The sequence below is a fragment of the Suncus etruscus genome, chromosome 12, assembly GCF_024139225.1.
Source record: "Suncus etruscus isolate mSunEtr1 chromosome 12, mSunEtr1.pri.cur, whole genome shotgun sequence".
Classification (NCBI taxonomy): Eukaryota; Metazoa; Chordata; class Mammalia; order Eulipotyphla; family Soricidae; genus Suncus; species Suncus etruscus.
Genome location: NC_064859.1, coordinates 61425787 through 61443455, shown reverse-complemented (window position 1 = coordinate 61443455; position 17669 = coordinate 61425787). Strand labels below are relative to the sequence as shown.

Genomic DNA, 17669 nt, shown 5'->3' with positions numbered 1-17669 from the left:
GTTGAATTCCTATAATTTTGTAATTTTGTATTTCCCATTCTTTGATGTTTTCCCAATATTATGTCAATTGAATTACAGATCTCTGATTTTGGCAATAGGCTTTTTTTGTTTGTGTTTTGTTTTTATGGGTCACACTTGACAGTGCTCAGGGGATCCTGTGCTCAAAAATCGCTACGGGTAGGCATGGGGGACCATATGGGATGCTGAGATTCGAACCACAGTCTGTCCTGGGTTGGCTGCATGCAAGGCAAATGCCCTACCGCTGTGCTATCTCTCCATCCCATGATTTTAGTAGTAGGATTTAGTACATATTACTCAGGGTCATTTTGCCTCAAAACAAATAAGTCTTAGATAAAAACAACTTAAAAAAACATGTATGGACTCTCCACAAGTTAAAAAAAATCTCTAAATGATTTCTTCAATGCTCCTCCTACCCTCAAAGTGAGCTTAAGCCAAGGTGTGTAGAACATTCTTAAAGACAGGCTTCTCAGACTAATGGCATTGCATTAACATTACAAATGATAAGAGTCTCTGAACCACAGTTTAAAACTAATGGCAAGAGAGTGGGGTTCAACCCAGTGAACCCAGCCTGCCCTAATATGTCAGGCTTTAATGTCAGGCTAAAGTGGGGTCTAAGTGGTTGGATTTTCTTGTCCTTCCAGAAAAAGCAAGTTCAAATTTTCTTAGTGACATTACCTGTGTTTTCCCATTGAACATAATCCCTGCAGGTCAATATGTATGAGAAACCATCAAAGGTCCACAAACGCACAAAGCCACAGACTACTTACTACGTTAGGGCCTTCAGAGACTTTACCTGCTGGAATCATTGAATACAGAATTTAGCTGCCACAATAACAAGCCTTTATGCTATACACATGAAGGCCTTGCATAAGCACTATCACGTTGGCTGATTCTGACTCAGCTCCACACTCACCCTTCACCCTTGTACAGAATTAACAGGAGGAAAGAGGCTACACCCTCTCTCCATAGCCTGCCTCTGGCAACCTGAGCACAGGGGCAGAAACAGTGGCAGGCTCAGGAAATTGTTGAGTCCTCCTGGGCCCTCCTGGCACATGACCTCCTGTTGACCTCCTGGGCCCATGGCACAGGCTCAGAGGAACAGGTCCCTGAAGGGTAGAAGGGACTGCAAGCTTCATAGAAGCAGAGGTATGTGAAGTCAGGGGAGGGACTTGCAGTTTATGGAGGCAGCTTTTATATATGTTATTGTATAATAAATATTATATATTATTAATATTAATATTATGAATACAATTTATTATATTATATAATAATATTGTTAATATTATATATTATATTATATATAACATATATATAGAGAGAGTCATGCCAACTTCCCTCTTCTTGCTTTCCCCCTTCTAGTAATTTTGAAATCGATGTTTCTGTATCTGAATCCCTCTTGTATTGAAGAACTGACATGTTTTTGTTTCCTTGAGTGATGTGTATAGAGACACAGATAGTCTCTTCTAATCTTTATAATTCACAAGGTAGGGTATGCAATTAACCTAATCTTACAGAGATAGAAACTTAGGAATAGAGGAACTAAGTCACAGGCTTAAAGGCTACACATTTAGGGAAACTGACCAAAAATCTAGGAAATGTTAAAAGATATAAAAATATAGAAAATAAAAGATGGACCAGGAATATTTAAGAAAGATCTAAATGATTTTTTTGGGGGGCCACACCCGTTTGATGCTCAGGGGTTACTCCTGGCTAAGTGCTCAGAAATTGTCTCTGGCTTGGGGGACCATATGGGATGCCGGGAGATCGAACTGCGGTCCTTCCTTGGCTAGCACTTGCAAGGCAGACACCTTACTTCTAGTGCCACCTCACCGGCCCTTAAATGATTTCTTTTAAATAAAATATACAATAGCCAAAACACACATCTGAGTGAATGATTAAAAGCTGAAGGAACAATTAATGAACTGGAAGATAAGGTTGAAGAAATGTTTCAGGTAAGTAGATATTATAAAATAAAGATTGGGCACTAGGGAGGGTAGATTATTAACATCTGTTTTAAAAAAGAAAAGAACAGGAAAGGCAATATTTAAAGAGATTAATGAAAATTTTCATAACTAATATAGGATCTAATTTAGACAAAGCCAGCATAATGCACAAAAAGAAAGAACAGATAAACACACTACAAGTAAATTATAGTGAAATTTCTAAGACAAAGAGATGATTTTAAGGGCAGTTAGATAAAAGGCAAACCCTCTTCTATCCCAACAAGGCTGTTGGATTGGTGGACTTCTCAAGAGCAACAATAGAAATTAATGGAAAGGTATATTTCAAATTTAGAGAGTTCATCTGGCTTTGAAAAATAGAGGCATAAAGGCTTCTTTGAAGATCCATTTTGCCTGATAGAAAAAAAAAAGAGAAAATGGGGTAATAGAAAAATTTTATTATATCATCAAAAACTAAGACTATACTCCCAACTAGCATCCACTGAAGATTTCTAATGGAGCTTTTCAGGAAGAAGGAAAATAAACCCATGAAGGTCTGAAATATAAAAAGTAATGAGAAAATGGGGGTGCCGGGCAGAGCGCAGCGGCGGCTGCGATTGGCTCAGGCGCCCATCCGGGGACTGGGCTCGGCGCTGCTCGTTCGCCCTCAAGGTACCAATATGGCGGAGGCTTCTTTTGGAAGTTCGAGCCCAGTTGGGTCTTTATCTTCTGAGGATCATGATTTTGACCCTACTGCTGAGATGTTGGTCCATGACTATGATGATGAAAGAACCCTTGAAGAGGAGGAAATGATGGATGAGGGAAAAAACTTCAGTTCTGAAATTGAAGACTTAGAAAAGGAAGGAAACATGCCTCTGGAAGATTTACTGGCATTCTATGGCTATGAATCTACAATTCCAGCTGTTGCAAATTCTAGCGCAAATAGCTCCCCAAGTGAACTTGCTGATGAACTACCAGATATGACATTGGACAAAGAAGAAATAGCAAAAGACCTGTTATCAGGTGATGATGAGGAAACTCAGTCTTCCGCAGATGATCTGACACCCTCTGTGACTTCCCATGAAACACCAGATTTCTTCCCTCGACCTTTACGATCAAACACTATATGTGATGGGGATAAGGAATCAGAGGTTGAAGATGTTGAAACAGATAGTGGTAACTCACCTGAAGAATTGAGAAAGGAAATAATGATAGGTTTACAGTACCAGGCAGAGATTCCCCCATACCTTGGAGAGTATGATGTTAATGAGAAAGTGTATGAAAATGAAGACCAATTACTTTGGCGTCCTGGTGTGGTTGTGGAGAGCAAAGTTAAAGAATATCTTGTTGAGGCCTCACTAAGAACTGGAAATGGCAAAACGGATCGGGCTTCTGCAGGAACAATTACAAGAGACAACGAACAGGCATTATATGAACTTCTCAAATGTAACCATAATATAAAGGAAGCGATGAAAAGGTACTGCTGCAATGGAAAGGCATCTCAAGAAGAAATGACTGGACAGAAGAAGAATGCCGGAGTTTTGAACATGCACTTATGCTTTTTGGAAAAGATTTTCATCTTATACAGAAGAATAAGGTGAGAACTAGAACAGTGGCCGAATGTGTAGCATTCTACTATATGTGGAAGAAATCTGAACGTTATGATTACTTTGCTCAACAGACAAGATTTGGAAAGAAACGATATAACCATCATCCTGGAGTTACGGATTATATGGATCGTTTGGTAGATGAAACAGAAGCTCTGGGTGGGACAGTAAATTCTTCAGCCTTAACTTCTAACCGCCCAGAGCCTATTCCTGATCAACAGTTGAACATTCTCAACTCTTTCACTGCCAGTGATTTGACAGCTTTGACCAACAGTGTAGCAACAGCCTGCAGCCCCGCTGATGTGAATTGCTTGGATGATAGCTTTCCTCCACTGGGTAACATGCCCCGTGGACAAGTCAATCATGTGCCTGTCGTAACAGAGGAGTTACTTACCTTGCCTAGCAATGGGGAAAATGATTGTTTTAATTTATTTGAGACTGGATTTTACCACTCAGAGCTAAACTCCATGAACATGTGCAGTGAAGAATCAGAACGGCCAGCAAAGAGATTAAAAATGGGCATTGCTGTTCCTGAATCTTTTATGAATGAGGTCTCTGTAAATAACTTGGGTGTGGACTTTGAGAATCACACGCATCACATCACCAGTGCCAAAATGGCTGTCTCTGTGGCTGACTTTGGCAGTCTGTCTACCAGCGAGACGAACGGCTTCATCAGTGCCCATGCTCTGCATCAGCATGCTGCCCTTCACTCTGAGTGACGTGCCTGACAGGTGCCCAGCAGTGGGCATGTAGTTCCAGTAAACTTGAGGAAAGTCAGGTTTGCTTAGTCTTTCACTGGAAGTTTGAACCTCTTTCACTATGACATCAGTGATGTCAGTATGTATAGAACTATATCTTGATTTGTCAAGAGTATTTTCATTTTTCAATCCATAAATGTGGAAATGAACTATGATCAGCAGAGTTGGGAACTAAGATTGAACTCTGTGGTGCAGCTTTAAGCTCTGCTTATCTATTCTTCCTCATCCCCCAATACCTCTTTCCCCAGTCCCTTCTTTTTCTATTTTCTGTTCCCCCACTTCCCTCACTTCCCGTTTTGAAACCTGTAGACAGAGGCCACCAGCTCAAAACCAGCACAGATGTTCTGAACTGAATGAGTGGCTTCTTTTCATGTAAGTTTCTTTTGCCGTAATGGATGCAGTGGAATAACAATGTTTACAGGTACCGATCCCAGTCCCTGCTCTATGTAGCATTTTTGGGGTTTGTCTTATTAATTAAAAGCAGGGGTAGGTGTTTCTTTCAACTGCACAAACATGCAAGGTTTTTTCTTTTTTAAATGGGATCTTCTCTCATGTTACTCAACTAGAGCACTTCAGTTCTTCAGTTTACAAAACAACAAGTCCATCTTAATGGAAGCCAGCACAAGGAACTGCGTGCAAGTCATGAAGGTGCTGTCTTGGATTCTGCTTCAAAATTTGAGACCTGGGCTACCTTACACAGAATGGGTCATTTGACTAGGAGGAAGATTTCTATGTAACCTCGTTTATTTAAAAAAAAATTGGCATCTGAAGATACATTCAGATGGGGTTTTGTCCACCATGTCAAGATTGTCATTGTGAAAACCTTACCAGTTTTTAATAATTTTGTTAATCCTGAGATGGTTGGCTTGCGGGCCACAATCTACCGGGCCTACGGTGGCCTCTTAGTGACTGACGACATCTCAGGACACCTCTTAAGTTATTTGTAGCACTGCAGTTCAAAGTGTTGATATTTAGAAGAGCCTTCTAGATTTTACATAATGCAGTAGAACCTTGAAGTATATTTAAACTTTTTATTTAGCTTGAACAGTTGGCAAGAAAAAAAATGTGAGTTCTATCTGAAATAGAATGGTATGCCATCACTTTTAAGTCTTAAAAAGTGATAGAAATTCAGATACATCTCAAATATACTTGGTTTTGCTTCTATTGAAAACATTGTGAATGAGAAGCCATTGTCAAGATTGGCTGTTTTTGCTCAGTTGACATGCATCTATAAGTTATAAGGTGAACTCAAACAAGATGAATACAGTATTAGAATGTAGTAAGCTTTACTTTATTTTTAGAGTTCAGTTAAAATGAATTTTACTTTTTTATCTTTTGCACCGTCTTAATTAAAAAATTTCAATTTCTACTAGTTGTCTTGCTTTGCAAAAAGCTTAGATGTTTGACTGCATTGCTGATATTTGTAAGTATAAGTTGCTTCAAGGTTGTGCTGATGAGTGTTGTGTATGTAAATATTTTGGGGGATTACTATGTTGCTCACCCTAATCTGATTAGGTGATTGTGCCCTACCCTAGGGTGTGACCTGGCATTCTGCCCCCACCCTAGGGTAGGACCTGATTCTGCTTCCACCATTGGTTGGTATCTGATCCCACCATTGGGTGGGACCTGACTCTGGACTATAAGAGCAAGGGTCTGTGGAAGGCGAGAGCTTTTTGCTGGCTGGAACTGAATCTGAGTCTTTGGACTTCAGTTTTGTCCATCCGAATAAAGCAAATATTTCCACGAGCCTGATTGTCTGCGAGCTGTTTACCCGCCGTTTCACCTCAGAACCGTGGGCTAGACAGGGTGGCAGACGCGTGCTCCGAGCTGGAAGAAAAGGGCCTCATTCTCCATCCCTCCATCAGTCAACCTCTTCAGGGGCTGACCTGCTACATAATGGCGCCCGAACAGGGACCTGAACCCTGGACCCTCAGAACTGTAAGTGAAATATTTCATTGGAAATTTCCTATGCTGACCATCAAATGGTTTCTGTGGTTAGTCATGTGGATTTTACCACCCTTAGTCTTACGCATTGGTGCTCTAGTATACAAGTGGATCATTCCATTTTGTTTAAAACTAATTGGTTTTGATCTAAGGACAATCACTGCAGTTGGATGGTTGTGGTCTATATTTCAAATGAAAAGTGTAGTGTCTCTAGCCATCATAGTTTGTGGAATTTCTGTGTTGACTAACGTTATTATTATGAGCATAGTTATTTGCTGTTATTTCTATTTAGGAAATAGAAAGTGTAGAAATGGTGAGGCTAAAACCAGTATAGATAATAAGGAAATTTATCTGACGAAAACTCAGACCAAGGTGCAGGCTGACGAATCCAGCCCCACCATCAACAATATAGAAATTTTTGCTGGAAGAAAAACAACTCAGAATGTTAAGCCTGATTCTAGTGAATTGCTTGACAGTAGTGACTCAGATAATGATCTACCTCCAGTGCTAACTCCACGAAGTATGCCTCCTTCTAGTCACAAAATTGAATCGCAGAGCAGAGCAGATTCAAAAAATGAACCACATGCTCGGTCTCAGAGCTCTATTCAGAGTAATTTTGCTAATCAGGCCTTATCCCCTATAGACGGGGTAAATGTTTCTAACTATGTACCCTATCAGATGGAAGAATTAGATCGGTTTAAAAGATCATGTAAAGAAAATGGGCCAAAATCGCCATACAGTGTGGAGTTATTAAGACTTTGGAGTCATAACTCATCTTGGACTTTGTATGATTTTAAAAGAATCGCTGAAATATGCCTGTCGTCTAAACAGCGAACTGAATGGGAAATGTACTATTCAGAAGGCGTAAAAGCTAAATTATATAGTCCGGATGGTATGAAAAAGCAAGTGGCAGGTGTTACTCTATCGTATGAATTATTGATGGCAGAAAATCAATTTGCAAATATTCAGACACAAGCAGCTTTACCTAAGGAAATCTTAAATTTAATCAGGGAGATTGCATTGTCAGCATGGGAAAAAATTGATTCTAACAGCATTGGTAGAGGAAACTTTTTAAAAATTACCCAAGGGCCTTATGAGTCATTTGCAGAGTTTGTAGGTAAGATTAAAGATGCTCTGAAGTTACAAGTCGAAGATGAGGAGATAAGAAACTTCCTAGTAAAATCTGTGGCCTATCATAATGCAAATTCAGCCTGTAGATTAGTATTGAATACATTAAATGAAAAGTCAGATCTGAATGATTACCTTTATGCCTGCCGGAATGTCTATGTGAAACCCCAACCCCCACCCCACTCAGACTCAGTACAAACCTTCCCAGTTACCAAGGGAACAATGTCTTACTCCCCTCGGGGACAGAACACTTTCCGGAAACCAGGTCTTTGCCCAAAATGCAAAAGGGGTCGCCACTGGGCGAAAGATTGCAGATCCAGAAACCTCATTAATAATAACCTAAGTAGAGGTTTTAACACAGTCCCCAGGAGGCAAATCACCTGCTACCATTGTGGAAAACAGGGACATATCAAAAGAAATTGTCGTCTCCTTATAAATTCAGCTCCCCAAGAACACACATACAAGATGCAGGGAAACGCCTACAGGGCCTCCCCCCAGGCCCTTCCAAATCAGGGGCAAAGTTCACAGACAATAATCCTTCCAAGCCCAGCCCAAGAAAATTCATCACGATAAGGGAATTAATCCACTCTACTTCAGGGAGTGCTGGATTAGACATATTATGCCCAGAGGACATTACAATTTACCCAGGAGCATGCCCTTACATGTTAGAAACTGGCATTGTAGGCCCGCCACCCCCAGATACCATGGGTATGATTCTTGGCAGAAGTTCCCTCAACATAAAGGGTATATCAGTAATCACTGGTGTCATTGACTCAGATTCCATGGGAGAAATCATTGTAGTTATTACTGTACCAGTTACATGGACATTTAAAAAAGGAGAAGCGATTGCCCAGATAGTAATAGTGCCTTATGTCAAATTTGGGACTTCAGATAAGACTAGAATTGGAGGTTTTGGAAGCACAGATCCGGGTGCTGCTCAAAACCCAATCGTGGCTCTGGTTACTAAATGTAAAGATGAACACCCAATGATCAAACTTCACTTGGAAGGCAAACCCTTTGATGGAATGATAGATACGGGTGCTCAGGTTACCGTAATTTCTGATAAAGAATGGCCAGAAAATTGGCCTCTTCAGGAAATCCCGTATTCCCTAGAAGGAATAGGAGGCCTGAGTTCCTGTCTGTTGAGTACGAGGACTATACTATTTTACGGCCCAGAAAATCAAAAAGCAATAATCAGACCTCACGTGGGCCCATTTTCACCATCCCTGTGGGGCCGTGACCTACACAAACAGTGGAAAGCAGAATTCCACATCCCATTAGCTCCAGAAGAGCCCGAACCTTCTTTTGATTTAAAAACCAAAAATTTTTAGTGGGGGCCACTGCCGTAAAAACACCAGCACCAATAAAAATAAAATGGAAATCTGATGAACCAATTTGGACAGGTCAGTGGCCCCTTAAAACTGATAAATTAAAGGTGCTGACAGAATTAGTGGAGGAACAGCTAAGTTTAGGACATATTGAACCATCTTTTTCTCAATGGAATTCACCTATATTCACTATAAAAAAGAAATCCAGTAAATGGAGACTTTTGATGGATCTTAGAGCTATAAATTTATCCATGATACCTATGGGCAAATTGCAGACTGGTTTACCATCACCTGTAGTTATTCCAAAGGAATGGCCACTAATTATAATTGATCTGAAAGACTGCTTCTACCATATTCCTATCCACCCAGATGATAAAAAACGTTTTGCATTCTCAGTTCCTTCTCTCAATAATACCCATCCCTGCAGACGTTTCCAATGGACTGTTCTCCCCCAAGGCATGCTGAATTCCCCAACCATGTGTCAGTTTTTTGTAGATAAGGTTTTGAGCCCTGCTCGTGAAAAATTTCCTCAAGTCATGATATTTCATTATACAGATGATATCTTGCTCACAATGAACAACGAAACAGATTTACAGGAATTATACTCTTATGTTACTGACTGTTTACAAACATCAGGACTGAAAATAGCTTTAGAAAAAATACAGATAATGCCACCGTATCAATATTTGGGTTTTATTTTGGACCGGACGTCTATACGTCCACAAAAATTTTCTATCAAAAAAGAAAACCTCAGAATGCTTAATGATTTTCAGAGACTTTTAGGTGACGTAAATTGGCTCCGCCCTGCACTAGGAATCCCAAATGCAGAGTTATCTAATCTGTTTAAAACGTTGGAGGGTGACCCTGCTTTAGATAGCCCGAGAAATTTAACAACAGCTGCCAAAAATGAATTGGACATCTTCTTGAGCAGATTACAAAAATCGTTTCTCTCAAGATTCATCCCAGGAGAAAAGGTATTACTGTTAATCTTCCCTACTATAGAAACCCCCACAGGGGCCTTGATGCAACAGTCAGGACCTTTGGAATGGGTGTATTTACATAACAAACAACCTCGCTCAGTTGTCCCCTACTTGCAACTGATTTCAGAGATTATTATCAAGGCAAGACTCAGATCTATATCTTTACTAGGTTTTGACCCAGATATAATAGTTTTGCCAGTACCAGAAAAGGAAATTGAGTCAATATTGCCAATTAATGAATCTCTACAAAGGGCCCTCTCAGATTTCACAGGAGAAATATCCTCCCATTATCCAGCAGGAAAAATTTGGGACTTTTTAAAGAAAACTCAGTTTGTTATTTCTTCAATTGTTCGGGATTCCCCTATCCCCAATGCCAAGGTTTTTTACATTGATGGATCCCAAAATGGAAAAGGAGGAATAACTGGAGACAACATTAATATGACCATAGATACCAAATATAAATCTGCACAGAAAGTTGAATTATAACGTTAATTTACCTATTAGAAAATGTATCTGAAGCCATGAATATAGTTTCTGATTCTTTGTATGTGGTAAATTTATGTCATGTGATAGCCACTGCATCCCTTAATGCTAATAACCCGATCATACAGGACTTACTTAAACAATTACAGCAGCTTCTTCAAAAACGAACTGAGCCCATCTTCATCACGCATATTAGAGCCCACTCAGGTCTTCCAGGACCTATGGCTCAAGGAAATAAAACTGCTGACTTGCTAGCAATGCCTATATTTAAATCACCTGTAGAGGAACATTCAGCCCTACACACAAATGCTCGCCGTTTACATGTGAATTACCAAATTCCATGGAGGCAAGCTAGAGAAATCGTAGAAAACTGCAACGTATGTGCACCGTTAACAAAAAAGACTCACATAGCAGGAGCAAACCCAAGAGGCTTACAGTCTAACGAACTTTGGCAAATGGATATAACTCAAACAGATTTATTTCCAAGGAAACCTTATCTTCATGTTGTGGTGGACACTTATTCTCGGTTTATGTGGGCAATTCCCATGTCTTCTCAAAAATCTAAGGCTGCTTGTAGTTTTCTTTTACAATGTTTCTCTGTGATGGGTATTCCATATTCTATAAAAACTGATAATGGGCCAGCCTATGTTAGCAAAACTTTTGAATTTTTTTGTAAGGAATGGCAGATAAGACATCTCAGAGGAATTCCTTACAATTGTAGGGGACAGGCCATTGTAGAAAGGACTCACAGAACCTTAAAAACTCAATTGCAAAAAAATAGAAAAAGAGGTTTACCACCAACGGATTTGCTATCTTTGACTCTTATCACACTAAATTACTTTAACTTACCCCAAGGGGAAAGCTACACTGCAGCGGAAAGACATTTTAAAGAAGATATTCAGAGACAAGAAACAACCCATAAACCTATTTGGATCAAGGAGGATGAAAAATGGATAGCTGGCTATCTTCTCCTAAGAGGAAGGGGTTATGCCTATGTTTCTATAAATGATGACCCTCCCAAGAAATTTTGGGTTCCATTACGTCTTGTTAGAAATCGGGCTAGCACAAATGATCAGGTTCAGACTACAAACTCCCCTTCAGAGAAAAAACAGAATACTTCAGACACTAACTGCAGTAATATTACTAAGGTCTCTGGGGCAGGGAACGATTTAGCTGTCACACACCATACAATGAGTGAGACTGATGGTAGTGATAAACCCTTACACTCCGAGATGCAAAAGGAAAGACAGGAACCTGTCTTAACTGGGCTCCAAAATATAGGAAACTCTTGCTACATGAACTCAATATTGCAATGCTTGTATAATATTTCAGACTTAACTCAGTATTTTTATAAAGATCATTATAAAAAGGATATTAACAAGAAAAATCCGATGGGGCATGAAGGTAAATTAGCCGAAGAATTTGGTCGGCTCATCAAAACCATGGGAAATGGATTTCATAGATATATTAACCCTGAAAGCTTCAAAGTAACAATTGGTTTACTTAATGACCAGTTTGCTGGACACAATCAGCAGGTTCCTCACGAACTACTGATGTTCCTAATAGAGGGATTACATCAGGACTTGCTTACTGTAAATCTAATGACAGACAAAACTACACATCTCATGGGAAATGAAAATTATGAACAATTTAGTCCAGAACACCAAAAGGCTCATAAATCTATTATTTATGATCTCTTTCAAGGACAATTCAAATCTATACTCCAGTGTCTCACTTGCCACCAAAAGTCTGAGGTTTATGAGACATTTGTTCATTTGTCTTTGGCTGTTACATCTACAGATAAATGTCCATTACAGGAATGCCTCTCTGAATTTTTTAAAGAAGAAGAATTAAGAAATGACAACAAAGTTCTGTGCAACAGTTGCAAAAATAGAAGGGATTTTTCAAAGAAAACGTATTTATGGAAACTGCCACCAGTACTTATAATACACTTGAAACGTTTTGCTTTTGATGGCAAACAAATAAAAAAATTGCATACTTATGTAGATTTTCCTTTAGAAGACCTCAATTTAGAGGAATTCACTTCAGAGAATAAAAGCAAGATTAAGAAATACAACTTATCATCGGTGTCAAACCATTATGGTAAAGTTCACTATGGACACTGTACTTCATACTGTAAAATTGCTGCAAAACAACACTGGATCAATTTTGATGACAAGAAGATCAAAAAAGTCCCTAATACATTGGTGAAATCCACAGCAGCATACATCCTGTTTTATACTTCTTAGAGATCTACAATGAACACCAGATAATCATTTTACTTCCTTATCAGTTGCTATTAATGCTCTAGGATTCTTTCCACAGGCATGATCAATGAATATAGATTGAAAATCATGAATCCCCAATGTGTTTCCTTGTAGGATGGATTTATGTCTTAATTTCATTATTGCTCTAGGTCTCAGTTAATCATGAAATTTTACAAATTAATTTAGTCAAGGTTCACCTGAAAGAAAAATTTCTCATCATATTAATGTAGTTTTTCTTTCTAGGTATACTCATTTAACGACTTTCACTCTTTTTATTTTAACATCATTGCTTTATTTCCCTCAATTTAGGTTTTAAGACGCTTACATAATGATAATTTTAGGTGGACTTTCTTCACAGTGCTTCTTGCCTATGATTGATTATCATAAAGTTACTGTTATACAATAACTTTGTATATATACTGATATACACGTATAGTAGAGTTGTCCATGTTTGCATTATGCATGAAATTCTCTTTCAGATCTGCTAGGCCAAACCATAAAAAAAAAAATTTTTTTTTTGTGAATTTGAAATGATTTATCTAAACAATTGCCGGCTATTACATTTTAAGGAGCTTTTAGTTGATTCAGCTGAATTCTCTTTTCTTTTGCTCTATTTTGGATCCTTTCCAACAAATATTTTTTAGCATGAGTGAGTGTTATGGCCATATTTTTTGTGAAGTCTGTGTGTGTATGTCTTGTTTAGTGTCTGTCTGTTCTGCATATTTTGTATATAGTTTCCTTTTTCCTAATTTTATCTTCCCCAAATTAGTCTTCCTTATCCTTCCTTCTCTCTTCCTAGTCCTTAACATTTTAATTTTCAGGATTTCACATGTGCAACCCATCTCCTTCACCCACAACTACAAGCTTCGTGATCTCGGCGGGAAGAAGAAATCCATGACTGTTGGAGTTTTACACCATATATGCTGCAAACTTGTTGGAAATGAAGCCACCTGGGATTTGTGTCACAATGTAACACCAGAGAAAAGATCCATGGACAAGACCCACAGTCTCTGGATCCCAGTTAAACTGTGCTATCTGAATTTCTGGTTTTCCATCCACATACAAAATGCTATTGTTGACCGTTTCTACAATGGCTACCCCAAGATTGCACCGATCCCAAAGGAAATACAGAAGCCCAACCAACTTATGATGTAATGATGTAACGCTTGGGGATGCCCTGACACATGGATGACTGTACTGGCCTTCCTTCTTCATTCAGCTTGATGTTATCTCCTGTACAAGGCTTCAACCCGCTTTTCCAGACCCATCAAGTGTCTTCTGCCGGTCCTTTTGGAGTTCCAGACCCCTCATATTTACAGATTGGTATTGAACTCTGTAGAAATTACATCTGTTGTTTTTCCTATAACTGTAATCCTTTGAAGTTATGTTTGGTACTACACTTCTTTTGACTATCGTAATTAATGTTTTTCTATTTTAGTTTTTAATATTAGGAATCGATGTTGTATTACATTAAGGTTTTGCTTTCTTGACTTTAGGTTTGTGAGTTATATATTATTGTCTATAATTTCCCAAATGATATTTTTGTCTGTTCTCAGGGTTTTTTGCGTGGGCGCATCATAGGCAAAATACTAGGTTTATAGAAGGTTCCATCCATTTTGGATGGGCCCTCAAGTTGTTTATTTACACAGGGAGGGTCTCTGCCTTAAACATTTTGTTTTGGTTTGTGACTTAAGCTCCCATCTATAAATAGTCGACATCAATTTCAGACATCTTATGGACTTCAGACTGGACTAAGAACTTGGACTAAGTTCAGATACCTATTGATCATCATTGCAGTGGCTCCCCACTGTGCAGAGGGTGTATGAGCCTCTTCTTCTGAAATAAAGGCCTAGTTCAATGCCCTCAAAGATGGGCTTTCTGGTCTACCTGAACTTGAATGAAAATGGAGCTGGAGATATAGCATGGAGGTGAGGCGTTGGCCTTTCATGCAGAAGGTCATTGGTTCAAATGCCGGTATCTGCCAGGAGCGATTTCTGAACGTGGAGTCAGGAGTAACTCCTGAGCACTGCCAGGTGTGACCCAAAAACCAACAACAACAACAACAACAAATAAAGAAAAGGTGCTTCTCCTTGCCTGCTACACAACCTTTCTGGTGTCTCTTCGAAAGATCTATGTACATCTTAGATTTATCTTGTCAGGAGCTTGTAGTTGATTCCTTGATACATGTTTCTGGTTTTAGACACCCTGTGCTTAGGTTAGAAGTTTTTCTTTACATTTTCCTGTGATGCGCTTATGCAAACAGCCGCTCTTTTATTAGTGACTAATTTTTCTTTTAATAATTGTAGACAATATTGTTTGTTTACTAAAAACAAAAGGGGGAATTGTTGTGTATGTAAATATTTTGGGGGATTACTATGTTGCTCACCCTAATCTGATTAGGTGATTGTGCCCTACCCTAGGGTGTGACCTGGCATTCTGCCCCCACCCTAGGGTAGGACCTGATTCTGCTTCCACCATTGGTTGGTAACTGATCCCACCATTGGGTGGGACCTGACTCTGGACTATAAGAGCAAGGGTCTGTGGAAGGCGAGAGCTTTTTGCTGGCTGGAACTGAATCTGAGTCTTTGGACTTCAGTTTTGTCCATCCGAATAAAGCAAATATTTCCACGAGCCTGATTGTCTGCGAGCTGTTTACCCGCCGTTTCACCTCAAAACCGTGGGCTAGACAGGGTGGCAGACGCGTGCTCCGAGCTGGAAGAAAAGGGCCTCATTCTCCGTCCCTCCATCAGTCAACCTCTTCAGGGGCTGACTTGCTACAATGAGTAGGTAAGATGTAGTAACCTTAGTGATGGAAAGGGAGGGTATTTATTATACAAACTGTGAACTGCAATGTCATCCTTATGTTTGGATGATATGTATTCTTGTTTTTCTTTGCAGCATTTTAATGAAGATATTGCTTTTGAAGTGTTTACGCAATAGCACATTCACTATAAAATTTAGTTTAGCATAGTGGACAAACTTAGTTAAATTAATAACTTAAAACCAGTCTCTAATTTATACATCAAAAGTCTAGCATTCATGTATGCGTACGGTAAATAATGGGTAGCCTGGATTCTGTTGCTTAGAGTTGTTTTTATCCAACTTGTTCAGCTTCTGATCGCTGTGGTGTTGTGCTAAATTTTGAACTTCGTTTGTTAGAAATCAGTAAAACTATAATTTAGAAAGATACTGGCCATAATCTTCCATTGTTGTAGTTTTTAATCTTCACTCTGGGTTTACAGTGGCTGATCTGTATAGTGATATCACAAAGATGACTGAATGCTAATACCAGTTGCACTTAAATGAACATGCCCATTCTCAGTAGCTGATGCAGTAATATATTCAGTTTATCTATGCATTGCTGGGATCTTGTTATAAGATGGAAACAGTGTTTCTTATCTGAAGTTTGGATTATCAGCAGTTGAATGGACACTTTAGTTATTTAAATAAAGATTTTTGACCAAAATTCAGAAAATGATATGAGAGAAAAATCAATTCCTGTAAGTTTAATAGATTATAAAATACTAATCTGGTTTTAGCCTCTCAGAGCGCTAACTAGCTGGGAATGTTTACTTTTAATTCCTTGTTAAAATGAGGCAATAATTTGCAAGATTTTTGTATATATGTGTAAATTCTTCACACCTTTTTAGATCTAATTCAATATTTTCTGACTGTTTTTGCCATGTATTATACCATTTTTGTGCATGCTTGTTGTGACATTCATAATTGTACCATCCATGTAAAATAGCTATTTATTGAATTTTCTTTTTTTTTTTTTTTTTGGTTTTTGGGCCACACCCGGTAACGCTCAGGGGTTACTCCTGGCTATGTGCTCAGAAGTTGCTCCTGGCTTGGGGGACCATATGGGACACCGGGGGATCGAACCGTGGTCCGTCCAAGGCTAGCGCAGGCAAGGCAGGCACCTTACCTCCAGTGCCACCGCCCGGCCCCATATTGAATTTTCTTTTAAAGCTGCATTTTTACTGTTCCCCCCCCCCTGACTTAGGCATCTTTTATGGAATTTGTTACTGTTTATTAGAAGAATTGCGTTTGAGAGCATGAAAATAACTGGTTTATAAGAATATAAAAAAAAAACAATAATGCCTTTTTTTTTTTATCAAGTGTTAAGCACAATTCTTATAACAAACTGTGATAAATTCTTTGTTTTTGTTTTTTTCTTTCTGAATTATTTTTGTATGAACAAACCAAAAATTCATGGTGAGCAGTTGCAGTGTTGGCTGATTTATCTTTTCTGTACAGGGAATTTAAAGAGGACGCGGATTCATTTAGAAGTGTAACTGGTGCTGTGATTATAGCAATACTTTACTTTGTTAGTTGTTCTTCCATCTTTTTCATGCTAGCTTTTTAAATGTTTAGTTTTCCTCTTGTCATGGTCAACTGCTGAATTTACTTGAAGGATGTAGAATACTGTTTAAACAATACTAAAGTGTGTACAATTAGGTCAAAGAATTGTGCAATTATTTTCTTTTTAATTTTTGAAATTGAAGGTCATAAATATTTGAGAACGTTAGAGCTAGTAGAGCAGAGTGATACTATTTAATTTTACCAAAGTCTCTAGTGAGTATTTCAACATTGAATGTAAAGTAATAAACCTGACCACCAAGGAGATTGTTTGCCCAGAGTTTCAAAGCACAGTGTCGACAAATGGAATTGAAATAATTTATAAAAAATATTGACATTACTATGTTTTGTAAGAAGTTCATAATTTTTTCACTAAAAGGAGGAAATTATTACTTTTATTGTTAAATATGGTAGATATTAAAATTCCTCATAGATGAGCAGTGATTACAGTTTTCCCAGTTTGAAATAAGTACCCTGTGAGTATGAGATTAATTAGTGACAATCAGAACAAGTTTTAGTATCAGATATTCAAGAGGAAGTTGCTATTGTTGCATTGATTTTAATATTTGTACATAAACACTGATTTTTTTGAGCATTATTTTGTATTTGTTGTACTTTAATACCTGGTGTACAGTTCCAGAAATAAACATCTGGAAATCTTAAAAAAAAAAAAAAAGTAATGAGAAAATGCAAAAAAAAAAAGCGTTAAAATAATAGAAGCTTGTTGGGCATTGGATATGGCTTGAGTGATGGCGCACATGGCTAGCATGTTCAAGGTCCTGAGTTCACTCTCTGGCCCTGATCCTTCATCCCAGAATTATCAGAGCGCCTTTCTAAAGGAAAAGAAAGTC

General features: G+C 38.5%; 1 protein-coding gene across 1 annotated transcript; it reads left to right on the top strand.

Moving 5' to 3' along the window:
- Nucleotides 1–2641: 2641 nt before the first annotated feature.
- On the top strand, nt 2642–5656 carry LOC126023973 (mesoderm induction early response protein 3-like). Its single transcript, XM_049784400.1, is given in 2 exon segments — nt 2642–3473; nt 3476–5656. Coding segments are annotated over 2 exon segments (1644 nt in total). The 3' UTR covers nt 4288–5656.
- The last annotated feature ends 12013 nt before the right edge of the window (nt 5657–17669 follow it).